At 37.1% G+C, this 17,114-nt stretch overlaps 1 protein-coding gene across 12 annotated transcripts in view; it reads right to left on the bottom strand.

Annotated features, from left to right (window-relative positions):
• Nucleotides 1-17,114, bottom strand: part of unm_hu7910 (un-named hu7910) — a 45,226-nt gene that overhangs the window by 13,371 nt on the left and 14,741 nt on the right. For 5 of the 12 annotated variants that reach the window (XM_024265532.2, XM_036210950.1, XM_036210951.1 and 2 more), the window contains 7 exons: nucleotides 16,143-16,187; nucleotides 12,413-12,481; nucleotides 6,978-7,028; nucleotides 6,742-6,768; nucleotides 5,258-5,305; nucleotides 5,126-5,158; nucleotides 2,076-4,778 (listed from right to left, as the gene is read on the bottom strand). In XM_024265532.2, coding sequence (XP_024121300.1) covers nucleotides 3,064-4,778; nucleotides 5,126-5,158; nucleotides 5,258-5,305; nucleotides 6,742-6,768; nucleotides 6,978-7,028; nucleotides 12,413-12,481; nucleotides 16,143-16,187 — 1,988 coding nt within the window. In that variant the 3' untranslated portion in view covers nucleotides 2,076-3,063. Of the gene's footprint in view, nucleotides 1-2,075; nucleotides 4,779-5,125; nucleotides 5,159-5,257; nucleotides 5,306-6,741; nucleotides 6,769-6,977; nucleotides 7,029-12,412; nucleotides 12,482-16,142; nucleotides 16,188-17,114 lie in introns of those variants that run through there. The other 7 variants (XM_024265530.2, XM_024265529.2, XM_024265533.2 and 4 more) reach the window with 5 other exon arrangements.

Below are 17,114 nucleotides of genomic sequence, written 5' to 3'. Positions count from 1 at the left end.
TCTCTCTCTCTGTGGATATCACGATCACTGACGGTTCTCCGATCAACTGTTTAGTAACTAACAGAAATGGCATGATCCCGGGGTTTGTCCCACGTCCCCTCCTACCAAAGTCACACTGATTCCGGGCAGACTCGTGTCTGAGCTTCATTCTTTTGTTCACTTTTTAAACTGTCTGACGTCGGATCCCGCTGGAAGCTACACCGCTAAACACGAGCTTTAGCTGTTATTTTAGTTGGAACTGAGAGACTTCATGAGCCGAATCAGTACAAGGAAGTGAGGACGTTAACCACTTCTGATTGGTCAGATTGATGACATGTGATCAAGCCTCAAACAATAACTGGCGGAGACAGTTGAAGGGGGCGGGACTTTTCAAGCAAAGCTTGCGGCTAGTTTTGCGGCCAGATTTCGGTAACGTCGTTCTGATTAAAAAGTCATTTATAGAATCAAAGAAAAATGTCTTTTACCATCTTGCATATTCCAAACTATCTACCAATGTTAAATCAGGGCCGTTTGGATGAACACAGACCTAGACGATGAAAGTGAATAAAATGAAAAAAAAGTTGCCTAAAAGCTGATATAATCACATGTAAAGTCAAATTAAAGCACACATCTTAACCATCATTAGCTTTAAACTACCTAAAAATAAAGACAATAAAGATGATAGTTTATGAAACTTTTAATAAATCGTGCAGCTTCTGTCCTTTATTAGTTTCTGGGATTAAAATAAGATTAAATCAAATGACAGAGAGATAAGAAATATACTTTCCATCAAACTCGTTTTGACAGGTGCCCCGCCCCTCAAGATGATATAACAATTTAATACAATTTTTTTATGTAAAGAGTAGGGCTGGGTTGAAAAAAAAAAAATCAATCGATTTGAATCGATTTAAGCTTAATAGATCAATAATCAATTCCCAAAAGATATAAATTGATTTAGCATATAAAGCTAAAGTCCACTAGCTTGATGCTAACGTTCAATAGAATTTCCCATAGGACAGCTAATGCTAACGTTCGGTTGACCAAAGAAAATACATTCCTGACTAAATGAACATCTTTATTTACTTACAGACATTAATTTTTCAAAGTCTTTTAAGGGAATAATTTTCAAAGTAACTATTTATACTGTCATGAAACGTACTTCTATAGCGTGATCGCCACCTAGTGTCCAAACTGAAACGTCCTCCAGGAGAAGCAGAACAATGTTTCCAATGTTAATGATCTGAACATTTTAGTTAGAACTTCTCCTTTAGAGAATCCATGTAACACTGGATGATATTAACAATCTCATTATTTCTCTAATACATTTACAGGATGTGAACTGGATCAGATTAATATGAATATATTCAAATTAAATACAATATTTGTAATGTATTTCTAAACAAATGTGTGTAAATTTGTAAATTTAAAATTGAATTGAATTGAATTGAAGAATTTAAAAAAATTGGGATCAAATCAATTCAGGCTCTTGTGAATCAAATCGTTTCTGGAAGTTATAAGTAGGGTCAAAGGTCGCCTGTCAAAATGAGTTTGATGGAAAGTATATTAGTTATCTCTCTTTAATGAGGCTGGCATCTGAAACAAGGAACTGTTTTTCCCAAAAGATAAAGTTTTGACTCAAATATTGTTTAAAAAAATACAATTTTTGCTGCTGAAAACTCACAACTTTGTTCAAGTTTACTACACTGACTCCATAAAATATGAAGTAACAACTGATCGACTATTAAATTAGTTGACTATTTTAATAGTCGACTAATTTAATAGTCGATTAGTCAATGACTAATCGTGGCAACCCTACTTTATACTAGTCCAAACATGTTCTTGTGTGTGAGTCTGATGCCCCTGCTGGTGAGTTGTGGTATTACAGAAGAACTCAAATGTAATCAGACTGATCTCCATGACTTCTGTTTCTTCCTTTGATTAAAAAGCCTCTTGAGCATCTCCACAATGTAAAAAATATAAATGCAAAAAGTATGAATTAAAGCTCATTTCACTCAGAAGAGACAGTGTTTAATAAAACCAACAGATAAAGAGAGAAGAAGAAAAAACGCATAAATAAAACAGACATGATTCACAGCTGAGAAAAAAGAACACTTTATATCAACTTTCAAAGTTCATCATTAACAGGAAAAAGTTAAGAGAGTCAGAATATTCTGATCAAATGCAGCAGAACCAAGAGCACAAACATTATAAAAATGAGTTTTCCGATTGAGGGCAAACATGAACCTTTCATTGTGCAGCACAACACCGTGGTGTGCTGAAAGTGTTTAAGACACAGACAGAAACTGTTTGAATTTGCATTATTCGTATCTTTGTGTCTGACAAAAAAAAAACACACACAAACCTCTTTCTATTTGCAGGAAAAAGTCCATAAAAATCACACTTAAATCTTTCCTTTATACAAAAATGAAAATGATTTGTTTTGGCCAAAACCTGTGAATAAAATCTAACAATTGGAGACTATTGTCACCGAAAAAGAAACATTTTTCTCCTAAAGGAGGAAGTCTACTTATGAAAAGACACCAAGTCCTTTCATCGAACAATAAATAAATAAATAAAAACATTCAGTTTAAACGCAAATAAAATAGAAGAAAGTTTAACAGATGGTATTTAGTTTTAGGTGTATTGATGTTTTCAGTTCGAATTAGTTTAGTAAATGTTGTTTATTGTACATTAAAAGGTTTGTGGAAAAATGAAAAACAAACCCTTTGCTGCATCTGGGGCCTTTTTCATTCCTCAGTTTATGTAAAACAGTAAAATATAATGTAAAATACTGTAACAAAAACGTAAAAAAATGCTGCTTCAATTAAAAAATTACTTTAATGAAATAAAGAAAACACCACAACCTAAAATCACAAAAGATCATGTTCACAACAAAAGCACCAAACTAGGAAATAAGCTTTAGGTTTGTCCTAATTTAAAGAAGTGTTTCATCTATCCTTCCTGGATTTTAAAGTAAAAACCTAATAAATATGAACATTTTACAAAGTATTATGAATTCATTGTGTTCTGATGATGAAACTTTTTTTTCTTACTGAAAATGGTTTAAACACGTATATTATAGACTCATTTTTTCTTCTTCTCCAAGACGTTCTTGTCTCTCCCGGCGGCCGCAGAGCCTCGTCTCTCCATCCCAGAAGTGCCGTTCTTCCTCTGCAGGTTCTCCGGTCTCCGAGTGTTGCTCGAGGTGGAATTTCCTTCCTGTCCTTTCTTCTCCCACAAGGCTTTCTCTTCCACCATTCTCTGCCTTTTCTTCATCTGCTCATCCCTGGAGGCGTTCTCCCGCTCTAGTCTTTGCTGTTCCTTCACTATCTGTTCTTTAGCGATTCTCTCTTTTTCTTTGGCTGATCTCTCCGTCTCTGCGACTCTCTCCCTCTCTTGGTTGATGCGTTCCTTCTCTTCTTTAGCGGCTCTTTCTAGGCGTTCTTTCTCCACTCTTTGATTTTCTGCCTTCATTTTGGCAATTCGTTCCCTTTCTTTAGCGATGCGCTCTCTCTCCAGTCTTTCTTTAGCAATCCTTTCTTTTTCTTGCCTTTCCTTGGAGACTCTCTCCTTTTCTTTAGCGATGCGCTCTCTCTCCTGTAGCTCCCTAGCAAGTCTTTCCCTCTCTTCTCTTGCCCTCTCTTTGGCTATTCTTTCTTTTTCCAGTCTCTCTCTTTCAGCTCTTTCTTTTGCAATTCTTTCTTTTTCTAACCTTTGTTTTTCAAGTCTTTCTTGGATCATTTTCTCCCTTTCTTTCTCTGCTTTTTCCATGGCAATCTTCTCCTTAAGTCTTTCCTCCTCCAGTCTTTTCCTCTCAGCCTTCTCTCGTTCCATTTGTGCCCTTTCTTTAGCAGCTTTCTCCTTTTCTATCCTTTCCTTCTCTGCCTTCACTCTTTCCAACCTTTGCCTCTCCAGTTTCTGCTTTTCTAACTTCTCCTTCTGAGCCTTCTCCTTTGCAATTCTTTCCTTCTCCAACTTCTCCTTCTCCTGCCTTTCCTTCTCCAACTTCTCCTGCCTTTCCTTTTCTAGTCTTTCCTTTTCAAGTCTTTCCCTCTCCAACATTTCCTTCTGAGCCTTCTCCTTTGCAATTCTTCCCTTCTCCAACCTTTCCTTCTCTAACTTATCCTTCTCCAACTTTTCCAACCTTTCCTTCTTTAGTCTTTCCTTTTCAATTCTTTCCTTCTCCAACTTCTCCTTCTCCTGCCTTTCCTTCTCCAACTTCTCCTGCCTTTCCTTTTCTAGTCTTTCCTTTGCAATTCTTTCCTTCTCCAACTTTTCCTTCTCTAACTTCTCCAACCTTTCCTTCTCCAGCTTCTCCTTTTCCATCCTTTCAGTCTCAGCTTTCTCCCTCTCTAGTCTTTCCTTCTCTAGTCTTTCTTTTTCTAGCATTTCTTTCTCCAACCTTTCCTTCTCCAACCTTTCCTTTTCTAGTCTTTCCTTCTCCAACTTCTCCTTCTCTAGTCTTTCCTTTTCCAGCCTTTCCTTCTCCAACCTTTCCTTCTCCAACCTTTCCTTTTCTAGTCTTTCCTTCTCCAACTTCTCCTTTTCCAGCCTTTCAGTCTCAGCCTTTTCCCTCTCCATCCTTTCCTTCTCTTCCCTCCAGTGCTCTTGAGCTTCCTCCAGACTCCTGATCTTCAGGGTCCAGTCAGCCTCCCTCCGCTCCTCCTCCTCAGCCAACAGGACTCGGATCTCGCTCAGTGCGATGCGAGCTATCCTCTTGGCTTCCATTTTCTCGTGGATCATTCTCAGCTCTTCTTTTAAAGCCGAGCGCAGCCTGGAGCCTTTGATGTGGTGATGTTCTGAGGTTTAGGATTAAAGGCCATCAACAAAAGATCATTCTTTATGGATTTATTACCACAAATTTGAGATTTAAAATCTACAACTCACAGCAACCAGAGAAATGTTAGAGCTGAAAGACATCCTGGGAGGAGTTACGATCTTCACTCAGAGGGATTAATGCAAAAAAAGGTTTTTAATAAATGTCTGAAATGTTTCAGAGCAGTCACAAAGATGCTCCTTCAACTCTGTTAGTGGTGTTACACATCAAATCTAGAGCTGCGCAGTCAGACGAGTCCATGCCCGTGTCACAGGAATCCAAACCATCATGGCTGTAAAGAATCACACAGCAGGTGCTCTGCTTTAGTACCTTTGGTTGTGTTCATTCCATCTGCAGCTTCTTCTGAGACCAAAAACAAACACTTATTTAAAAGATCAGCTCACATTCCTTCACTTTCTGAATCCTTTAACTAGTTAATCAGAAGAGAGACTTGGAAGGTACCTTCAGGAGACTCTACACCTGGATCAGTGACTGCCCTGGAGTCGACTTCTAGAACAACATAGAAGTGTTTGACACTGAAGTCTGCAGGTCCTTCACTCAGGTTAGATCACCACAACATGCAGGAACCCAGAAGGAGAGCTCCTGTTCAAACACAGAAGCAGCTCCAGCATCTTCAGCTGTCTGGAAACTTTAGACTCACACAAGTCTGACTGTAGGACTGCAGATCCAACCGGCTGAGAGTTCCATTAGAAGATGAAAATCATCTTTGTTTAGAGTGAGGGGTTATTCTTGATAAGTCTTGTAGACAATATGGCCAGAAACATCAACATGTGGATCACTAAAGTTTTTTTCTTTTTTTTGATGAACATCAAACCAGCTTTTTGAAATGTTTGTAAAGCAGCACTTATGTGTGTGTGTGTATGCTGTCTATTCTGATAAAATAGAAATATTTGTTTTTGCCTGATCCAGGAGTCTACAACCTGCAGCTCCAGATCCACATGTGGCTCTTTTATCTCTACATTGTGGATCCTTGATCAAACATAAAATAAGTCATGGAGACTGCTGACCCAGACATGTTGACCGTCAGAGTCAGCAGCTCCTGATAATGTCTGCTTAACCAAAACTACCTAAACAAAACAAATAAACAAAGCCTGTAAACTAAGACTACCAAGATCCAACCCCAAACTAAAATAAATAAAACCCAGCAGAGTAAGACTGCTGAGGACAAAGAGGGGGGGGAGGATAAAAAATAACAAAAGAAAAATAAAATAGCCATTGTTTATAGTAAGAATGACTTAATTAACATTTATTTAATTTAGATGAGTTAAATGTATAAATTAATGTCTGAGGTTCACATAGATGATAAACTATGTAGGTTTTTACATCCTGTTGACCTGAAGACGTCTTGTTTGATCAACTCTACCTCCAGAATCAACAGATTTTATATGGAAAGATAAACTTTGGTAAAAAGTTTGATCTTTTATGAGATAAAAGCAGAGATTATCTTATGCTGCACAAGATTGGTTACTAGCTGTTCAGAGCTGCTCTGAGATGATCCTGTTCGGCACAGAGTATCTTTTATTTTGAAAAGAAATTATTTGAGCTTCTGTCAAACATAAAAAGAAAAAAAGAAAAAAATCACATTTTGAGAAATGCCAGTTTCTTTTTATATTTTTGCTTTTGATTGTGCAAAAAATAGAAATAATTCGTATTTATTATTTTAAAAAGACGATCATGAATGCAAATCCAAATTTCTTAAAGGCTAAAGTAAGACAATGCGGCTCCTTCTAGGTTTGGATCAGTAGAAAACAAGACCAAACGGCTCTTCTACTGTTAAAGGTTGCTGACTCCTGTCCTAAGCGATAACCTTTTTTGTACCTGCCAACACTAATTTTGTACCAATATTATTGCAAACATTGGGAATAAGAAGACACACTTCAAAGGATCATGCAGGAACACACATGCACGCTCCACAGTGAGCGTACCTCTCTTCTTCCCGTCTTTTCTCTGGTCTGCAGAATCACACAGAGCCGTCAGCAGACAAACAAACGTGCAAGAAGTAAAAAGACTCCTTCATTTCATGAGTTTTTGATCTAAATGTCTTATTATGTTTACGGAGGAGTAATAGTTACAATGTAATGATTCTTCTTAAATTCCAGGTATCCTTTTGTGTTAAATGTTTGGGAAGAGTAACCAGCCATGCACAAGAAATGCTCAGTACCTTTTCTCAGCCCTTCTCTCCTCATAGCGTGGCCTCTGAACTTCCTGTCATCTGAGTCAGCAGACAGAGCAGACAGTTCATAAAGCTATCAGACATAAACTCACTGTAAAGAAGGAACAAACCTCAGAGTTCAGACAGGAAGTGATGTGAATGAGGTGAACTAAGGTGAAGTTATACGGTCTAAACTCTTCCACAGCCATGTTTAAACGGGTTTGAAGTTTGTTTGTCTGCTGGTCTCTCTTTGCTTAATCCATTCCAGTCTGAGTGTCTCTGTGTTCCTTTGTATGACATTAAAGAAAACACTTGTTTAAAAAGGATGTTTGAAATCTCTCTGACAGCAACCATTTGTTAATATACTTGACATTTTTCGTGTGCAGCTCTTTGGGGCTGATAACAAGGGAAATAGAAATAATCCTCACCAGCATTTTATTAAACTAAAATGTAACAGAATTATAAGGAGAACTGAATTCTCCAAACTCCAAACGGCTGATTAATGTGTAAATTTTGAGAGATTCTGACAGTCAGTGAGGCAATGAGGTGAAATCCGTCAGAGGCTGACGTGGAAACATTTGGACTTCCATGAAGCTGAAGCACAAAAATTCCGATCCAGAAAAGCTGTGTGTAAAAAACATCTATAAATGATTCAAATCAATTCTGGGTTGATTTTCCTTTGTTGTAATTTTCTATGATTACATATCATTTGACACGACATACAAAAAAAAAGCATCGACTTCAACTTACTGTCATTTTAATCCTGTTAGACTACAAATCAGTTTTTTTAGTCTGCTGCTGGTTTGATTCCCATTTCCTGGTCAATTACAGCCTAAATCTAACATCTCACCATTTTTTACGATCACAAATGGTAAAAAAACATTTTAGAGCAGGAGTGTCAAACTCAATCACACAGGAGCCAAAATCCAAAACACACCTTAGATCACGGGCCGAACAGGATAAACATTTACTGAGCACTCTAAAACTACATTTATACAACTTAAAAACCGTAACTTTTTAACATAATTATGAACTAGATATTTAGCATAACCTGCAATAATAATAGTGTGAATGCTGTAAACTGAATTTGGCCGCTGAAGATGCTGAAATTGATAGTTAAAAACACTGAAGCTGATAGCCAGTGAAAATATTAGCTAAATGCAAAATTAGCCTAAAAACTTAGTCAAAACAGCTAGCATAAAGCTGGAAAAATAGCTAAACTTCAAAATAGCCTACAAAACTTTTTAAAAAAGCCTAAATGAGCCAAAACAGTAATAGCATTTAGCTAAAAAAAACAGCTAAACTCAAAAATGGACAAAAAAAAAAAAAAACAGCTAGTGTGTAGCATGTAGCTGAAATATTAGCTAAACCCCAAAATAGCCTAAAAAAAACTTTAAAAAAGGCCTAAATTAGCTAAAATATTAGCTCAACGCCAAAATAGCCTAAAAATATTAATAAATGCCAAAATAGTCTATGAAGCTAGAAGAATGTCAATTTTCAAAACTTTAAAACATAACTTTTTACATAATTATAAATAATAAAAAGACAGGAATATTATTCTGAATAAATCAACTTAAACCTTAAATAACTTTCAATATTTTACTCCCCATAAAAACAGATTTTGTCGTGATTATACAAGTTAGAAATGAGCTCAAGATAACATCGTTAATAACAATAAAATAAAATGATCTGGAGGGCCAGAGAGGATTACCTGGAGGGCCAGATCCGGCCCCTGGGCCCTGACTTTGACACGTGTTTTACAGCAATGGCTTTAAAACTATTAAACATCACACAGAAAAAAGCAAGAAGCCCCGAATGAATATAATTAAAACCAGAAACCTTTTATTCTGAAATGTTCACACCTGTGGGCTGTTTTTAAAACTCTGTTTTCACAAATGTCTGAGGTTCTGTTTGTTTAGATCCTGAAGAAAAACGTCCCGAAAATTACATTTTTGGCAGAATTAATGAGATATCTCACAATCCTGTTTTCTTCAAAACATCAACAACATTCACCCAAAGACAACACTTCCCTTACATATAAATGTAAAAAAACAATACAGAACTAATTCAACATAAAACAAAACCCTTTAACTGTAAGAAAAAGTTACAGCCATGATCATAAAGATGTGGTTCACTTTCTGATAAAAAGAAAACGTCTGAACATTTAAAACAAATACTTTAGTTGTTAAGCCATTTTTGAATTGATTGTTAAAGTATCAATAAAACCGTTTATGGTTCAAACTCAAGCAATTTGCTATTTGGCTGTCAACTTTTAAAACATTATCTATGTTCAGTTGATATTACTATTATAGATCAAGTACAAACACGAGAAAGGAATCCGTGATGAAATAGTAAATCAAATCAACTTATGACTAATCTGTTGAAGCAGATTATTCAGGAATTAGGCAGTTTAATTCAGACGAGAATCTCTGACTATAAAAAGTTTAAATTCCATCAGCTGGGGGAGAAATATTATTTATTAAAGAAATTTGGAAAGAGGACTGTGGGACCGACACTCTCAGGATCCATCAACGCTGATTCCTCTGCTTCCCTCCCTCAGCTCTGCCTCCTACTGGTTCTGGAGGTCCAGTATGACCCCTTTCACCTCCCCTCCCTCTGAGGAGGTGGCCCCGCCCTCCTCTCGCCTCCCAGCTGCTGCCTCCTTCTCCTCGTCTTCCTCCTCCCCCCGCTCTACAGGTGAGGACACTACGTCATGCAGGAAGGTGAAGAAGCCATAGATCCAATCAGAGCCCTCCTCTGCTAAAATGTTAAGAATCTCTTCGAGCGACTCGGCATTCGCACCGCCGCCGCCATCTTTGGTCAGGCCTGACGAGAGAGATGAAGAGAGAAAACAACAAGAGGGGAGGGAGGAAATCGGATGGAAGAGAGGGAGGTTGGAAACGATAGAAACATGGGAATGAGGAGACGGATGGAAGGGGGTGGAGGTGTGGAACTGAAAGTCAAACCAGGAGGATGATAAGAAAAGAGAGATCATGAGTTAAAGAGGAAGAACAAGCATTAAAAGAGCATTTTCTCTCTTCTTCGCCCTCGTCAGGGGATCAATTTATCACTTCCTGCGGACATTAACAGCCAATATCTATTCAGTATTTGTACAGAAATGGCTCCCAGGAACTCCAGTGGTTCCTGATTAGCAGCTTCCTTGTGAAAACCAGAAGAGACTTTGAAAAACGACTCCAAAGAGCAGAAACTAGTTTTTCAGAGCTGCAGGATGGATGCACGTCTGCAGCAAACCTTTCCTTAAAGGGTAACTAAACCCTAAACCAACTTTTTTTCTCTGTTGATCTCTATAAACGGGGTTTTAAAGGTGCTGTCTGTTGGTCATTGCCAATTTTTTGATAAATTAAAATGAAGGTATTTAATTCTTGAAAGTATAGTCAAAACCCATCTGTGTGCTGCCCCTACAGGTTGAATGGAAGTATTACAGCTGAATTTTGTGATTGGTCAAACCATGAAAGTTTCAGAAGTCGCTGTCATCAACAGTCCTCCCCCCAAGCTCCACCCCTCTGATTAGATTTTCACATTTTGGTTGTGGGTGGAGTCCTCCTCCAACTTCTGTTTGGTGACCCTTTAAAATGTGTCCCAAATCAGAAGGTCTACATCTGAAAGGTTAAAAGCAGAGAGGATCGTGAAGCTTTCCTCACATTCTCAACACAATGAGAAGTTTTCTGCTAAACTGTATAAAAATGTTAAATCAGGTTGTACTTTCTTTTGGTTGAATGAAACAAAACGGACACCAAAAAAAAAAAAAAGAGAACTGTGATGGATGTGTGCTAACCCAGAGCTCGAGTTTGTTCAAAGAAAGATTAAGAAACTATGAACATGGAGGGGCATTCTGCAACCGGAAATATTCAATTATTCCAATTTGTTGAAAACCAAAGCAAATATTTATGTGATTGTTGTCCTAAAGAACTTGATAAATGCCGAGAATGAACCTCCTTTCTCATTTTCTTCTCTTCTAGTTTTAGCATGTATGTCTTCATCCTCACTCGCAATCTTCCTCTTGAACAATCTTCCCTGAAATGTTACTAATAAAAATGAATTTATTTGCTGCATGTTTCACATCTACCATTGCATTATTGTCTTATCTTGGAACTGTAAATCACAATTGTGTTCAGAAATATATGTTTATTTTTTTGTCCGAATGCAAACTAACCAACAAACACAAACGAACCAGCCTCCAACTTGCATAGTAATATTCCTACTCGACTGTGAATGAATTGAGCGTACTCGGAGAGCAAATCAAACGTACCCCAAACAACGCGCATGCTCAGTGTGTGTCAGAATTGAGGTTAACGTTAGAGGAGAGAGGGGCATAAATCCCATTTCATAGCAATGATAAGACATTAAAACCACAGAGACGCTAAAGTGATGAGATAAAGCTCTGTCTGATCCACAGTTTTAGCATGTTGTAGCTGCTCTATGAGAGTTAAAGCAGCGAACACCGGACACACATTAGTGCGTACCTCCACCAGATCTTATACCCGTACGCAGAGCTCTAAATGAACTTTTTTGGTTACTAGCCGGGGTGACTGGTAACATTCAAGCCCTTGCCTCCACCTTTAGACCAAAAAAGTCATACGAAAAAAGTTTTAAACTGCAACATTTTTAAGACCAAGATTTCAAAATTTAAGCTTTTTCAAATCATTTTAAGGCCTGATTTCCACATTTTCAAATTAAAGGCTTTTAAGACTTTTAAGACCCCAAGGAAACCTTGAAATATATAGAGTCAAATTTTCACGACAGAACGAGACAGAGGAGGTCTGGATTCCCTCTCTCAGACTCCGTCTCTGCTTCTTTGCAGACGATGTGGTTCTGTTTTCTCAAAGTCTGTTTGCTTCACCTCTCGTATCATTTAGCGGCTCGATCTGAACCTGCTTGAACGTTCCCTTCAGGTGAAGAACGACACTTCCTCTCTGAGTGAATGTGTTACAGCATGGAGACTGAGGCTGACTGATGGGTCAGAGCGGTGCTGCTCGATTTAAGTAAACAGAAACGTGTTCAGAATGAGATTCCGGAGACTCTTCTCTAGCGGTGCAGAATATACACCCTTTGTTGTGGGTGCACAGAGAGAAAACAGTGAGGAGGAACATCTCACACTGCGTTGGGTTGAGGTTGTGGTTTGATTTTGAGCTTTTTTGAGCCTGTTTGATTCAGCAGTTTTATAGACCAACAGTCATGAGTTTAGAGCTCACTGCTAGTTACTTCTGTGACTCTCAGCTGATAAACGCAGCTGACCTGCTGAACTCCAGCTCACACACAACACAGATGTTTCCCCACCAGAAAAGTTCTCATGCTTTGGTTGATGAGAAGCTTAACCAACGCTTCCTGTCTGCTTGGTTATGTTCTGCCACTGATCATTGATCATTGTTGAGCGGTTTCAACCGTGAACCTCAGAGTTTAACAGGGAAGTGAGAGGTACTTGCCGAGCAGAACTTTAGCATCCTCCACATCGAAGTCTCCATCTCCGTCCGAGTCGTAGGCCTTCAGTTTACCTGGAGGAGGAAGACGAGGAGGTGAAGGATTTCTACAATGCTGAGAAACTGTTCAGTTCTGTTCATGTGAGTAAAAAGCTCTGGGAAACTTAAAAAAGGATTCTAGGAAATGGGAGAGCAGTGGCTGCACACACCTGCCACATACCTTCATGGCACACAGAGATGAAGATATAACTAGATTTATGGCGTTCTGAAACTGGTAGCTAGTTTAAAAAGCTGAAGCCAAAAGTTTCCTAAGATACTAGCTAAATTAGCCAAAATAACTGGAAAAAAATCTCTAATTTTTCCATAACAGCTGGGATATTGTTCAAATTTTAGCTAAACTCTGAATTAGCCTAAAACACTGAAAAAATGTCTAAATTAGCAAAAAAAAGCTAGCATACTGCTAAAATATTAGCTAAACTACAAATTATCCTAAAAAAAAAAAAAAAAAACTGTAAAAAAAAAGTCTAATTTAGCCAAAATAGCCAGAATAATGCTTAAATAGCCAAAATCCAAATTATTACAAAAATGGAAAAAAGGTTATTTAGCCAAAACAGCTAGAATAATGCTTAAATATAAGATAAACTCAAAATTATCCCCAAAAAGGAAAAAAAAAATGTCTAATTTTGCCAATATTTGAGTATATTGCTAAAGTTTTAGCAAAACTCCAAGTTATCCTAAAATACTGGAAAAATGTCCAAATTAGTAAAAAACACTCCGAATTACCATAAAACCTTTTAGTTGTTGAACATTTTAGAGTTAGAACGGTGTCTCAACTGAAACTATGCAGAAGATCACAAGTTTCAAAATGCACAAAGTTTTTGAAAGATTTGAGCAACTTCTCATTCATTTCCTATTGGGCATATTTTGCTCAATATTTCTAAAACTATAAAGTTTCTGAATACCAAAAATACAAGTTGTAGTAATGTTCTGTTCTGTAATGTTCTGATCGAGCTGAACGTTTGAATACCAGGTATGGAAAGGAGCAGGAGAATCACTGTAGTGTGAAAGCTTACTAAACGATATAAATATCAGCTACTTCTAAATAAAACAGTGGGTTTATTAATGGAATGTGACTAAGAAAACCTGATCCAAATGAGGCTGACTGTGTTCAACAGCAGGTGGTGCTAGATCTGCAGTCAGAAAAGATGAAGGACAACAAATGAAGAAGAAAAAGCTGATGCCAGACAAAGGCAGTTACACGATGAGGACATTTGGTCTTTCAGAATATCCTCAACGATGTGTGACTCTCCCCTAAAAGGAAAAATGTGTCTTCCACCAACAGCAGAAGAGTCAGAAGCTCAGGAGCTTCAGCTCCATCGTGGCTGTAAACCCTGATATCAAACTGAAAGGTTTCAAAGACAAAGCACTGCAGCAGAGCAGAGCTCAGAAGAACACGACATAGGAGGACTTTAAACAGTAAGTCTTCTACAGTCATGCAGCATGCATCAGTGCACAAAGACAGCAGAAAACTGCCTGATGTTTAGCAACATCACCTAAAGAGGAAGGATGTGGTGTCTGTCAGACAGCAGCAGAAATACACTAGAAACCAAACACAAACGTCCCTTAACATGATTGAAACTCAAACGTGACACTTCCTGTCAACTTGTTCTAAAGATAAATCCTCTTTTAGAGTCGCAACACATCAAACATATCTGGACTGTGTGATCGAATTTACCACTTTGAAATAAATGCATTCAATTAATCTTCAGTAACTTCATCCTACATTCGGTACAACTGCTGTTCCACAGGGTTCTGTACTGGGACATATTTAGTGTTATTTCTGACTGGAATTGATTTGCTTAAATTAATGCAAAACTGATATAGATCATCCTTTCTGTGTTTTATATTCATAGTCTAGTCCAGAGGTCTGCAACCCGCGGCTTCAGAGCCACACGAGGCTCTTTTATCTCTCCATGGTGGATCTCTGGATGAAGGAAAATAAAATAACAGTATGTTTTTATAGTAAAAACTACTTAATTGTGTGACTTCTTATTAAGCATCCACACTAAAGTGATTCTCATGCTCCTTTACGTACGTTTTTGGCACCTAAAAACGCAATCACATTTTCAGTGATTTCAGTAATCTTGGTATCAAAATGTTCAGCTTGTTAAGGACATTACTGCTTATATTTTTGGTATTTATAAACTTTATAGTTTTTGAATTATTGAGAAAAATATGGCCCATAGGAAATGAATGAGAAAATCTTCAAATTTCAACATTTTAAGTAGATTAGCAACAAACCTTTAAATCTATTTATGGGCTATGTTTTAATATTTTACAGTAATTTAAAAAAAAGGAAATATTCTAATATTTTAGCAACAGGCAAACATTTTTGGCTAATTTGTTATCTTACTGGGGTTTTTAGGCTAATTTAGAGTTTAGCTTCTATTTTACCAACAGGCTTGGGTTTTTGACTAATTTAGTTTACTGAGGACTGTTTTGGCTATTTTAAAGTTTAGCTAGTATTTAAGCAACAAGCTAGCTTTTTTTGTTGGCTAATTCTGCCTCTACTGAGTTTTTTATGCTAATTTGGAGTTAAGCCAATATTTTAGCAACATGCTGACTTATGTGCAAATTTGTTATTCACTGGGGCTTTTAGGGCTAATTCAGAGATTAACTTCAATTTTAGTAACATGCTAATGTTTTTGACTAATTTAGTTTACTGGGGAATTTTAGGCTATTTTAGAGTTTTGCTAGTTTTTAAGCAACAAGCTAGCTTTTTTGGCTAATCTGGCATCTACTGAGGTTTATGGGATAAGTTGGAGTTTAGCTCATATTTAAGCAACACATTAAATATTTTTGCAAAATTGACAAGTCTTAGGGAATTTTAAGCAATTTTACTACAAATTTCTCAGAAATGTAGTTCAACTTCAGCGCTCTTTGATAGTTCTTTAACAAAATCTCCAGTCTTTTAGCAAGTGTAACATTTTGGAAAAAGCTTTTGCATTTTCAGCAAATCCCTTCAGTAATTAAAGTCAGTTGTTGAACAAAAAAGCTTTAGCATCTTCAGTGACTAATTTCATCAAAAACTATTCATACCAACATTATCACAGGTAATGCAACTTTTCTAGTTTAAGAAGCTGCTCGATTCATTCAAAGTCTAATAAACCATCATCTTAATTGTCTTTATTTTTAATTAGTTTAAAACTAATGATGGTTAAGATGTGTGTTTTACATCCACTTTACGCATGACTCAATTAGTCGACTAATCTGAAAAAATAATCAGTGATTGAATCAGCCCACAAACAATTCTCCTTTATTCGCCGTCTAATTCCTTTAAAACGGTTAACTTTCCTTCCTTCAAACAATGCAAACTGCTTGTTTTTTGTGAACGTCACACAATGCAAAGACATATTGTCCTTTACAAAGCTTCACGTTTACTACTCAATTAGTGTTTGTAATTATAAAAACATTATGTGAATCAATTTTAATACAGTTAGGTTAAAAAACACTTATTAAAAACTTTAAAAAGTTAGGAGGACGGCAAAGACGTCTGCTTTAGAGGAAGGAAGTCCCTCTATCAGACCACCATCTGTTAACTTCTTCCTCTCGTGATCAGAAGACATTTTTCTCCCTTTCATCTTTCCTCTGGCTTTAAAAAGAGCTCGAGTGACAACCAAAATGAGAGAAGGTAAAAGGATGGATGAGGTTGAATCGGTTTAAAGCTTTACTTTACCTTGCAAAACTTCAGAAAAGTTCAACCGAAACTCCTGAGCTCTGGCTGCACGCAAAGATGACCAAAGAGGAGGAGAAGAAGGGATGAAAACAGACAAGCCAGGAGAGGTTAAAGCAGCAGCAGCTTCAAGCTTAAAACAACACGCAACATCTCTGCTTATGATTTTTGATAAAGATTTTAAAATTAGATGCTTTTATTGTGAAGGAAAGAAAACTATACATCAATTGTTGCCACCTGGACAGCAAACTGGAGTATTTCATAGGCACAGACCCGTGAGATTCAACGTCTTCACAGTCTGATGGACTCCAGGATACGGAGGAACATGTCATCCCTTTGAAATAAACATTCTTTTCAGTCAAACTAATGAAGACATATGAATTAAGGGTGTTACAATGAATCAATTTATGTTCATAAGATCCAACCAGATCGATCTGTCTGAGGCAAATTGTTAATGGAATTGACCTAAAACAGTAGAAATAGTTTCAAATCGATGTTGGAAAATACTATTTGGATTGAGACATGGTCATTTTACTATAACTTAAAAACAATCAAGTTCTATTACAGCAGACAACACATGTGATGCAGCAGAAACTGATCAACCATCATTCCAGTCTGTGAATTGATCAAAGTCATGTGACCTACAGTGTGCTAGAATGTTCTAATAATGATTATTCTGATAAAACAACAGTGGGCTGAACTTTATCAAACTAAAATGTGAATGGATTTGACATTCTTGTTTACTTGTTTGTTCACATGTTTGCAGAAGCCAAAAACGACCTGCCCTACTTTTTTTTTATTGTTTTCTCATGGAAACGATATAATATCTTGTTATAATGAGAAAACGAGATAATCAAGAACGAAGACTGAGGCGCCCCCTTCTCCCTTTCCCACATCGAGATGCTGAGACTTCACCTGCTTCAAGTGTCTATTTTGAGGTTAACACAAAAGCAGCAGAAGAACACTCCACAAAAG

The sequence above is a fragment of the Oryzias melastigma genome, unplaced genomic scaffold (assembly GCF_002922805.2).
Source record: "Oryzias melastigma strain HK-1 unplaced genomic scaffold, ASM292280v2 sc00320, whole genome shotgun sequence".
In the NCBI taxonomy this organism is placed as follows: domain Eukaryota; kingdom Metazoa; phylum Chordata; class Actinopteri; order Beloniformes; family Adrianichthyidae; genus Oryzias; species Oryzias melastigma.
This window is presented reverse-complemented; position numbering and strand designations above follow the sequence as displayed.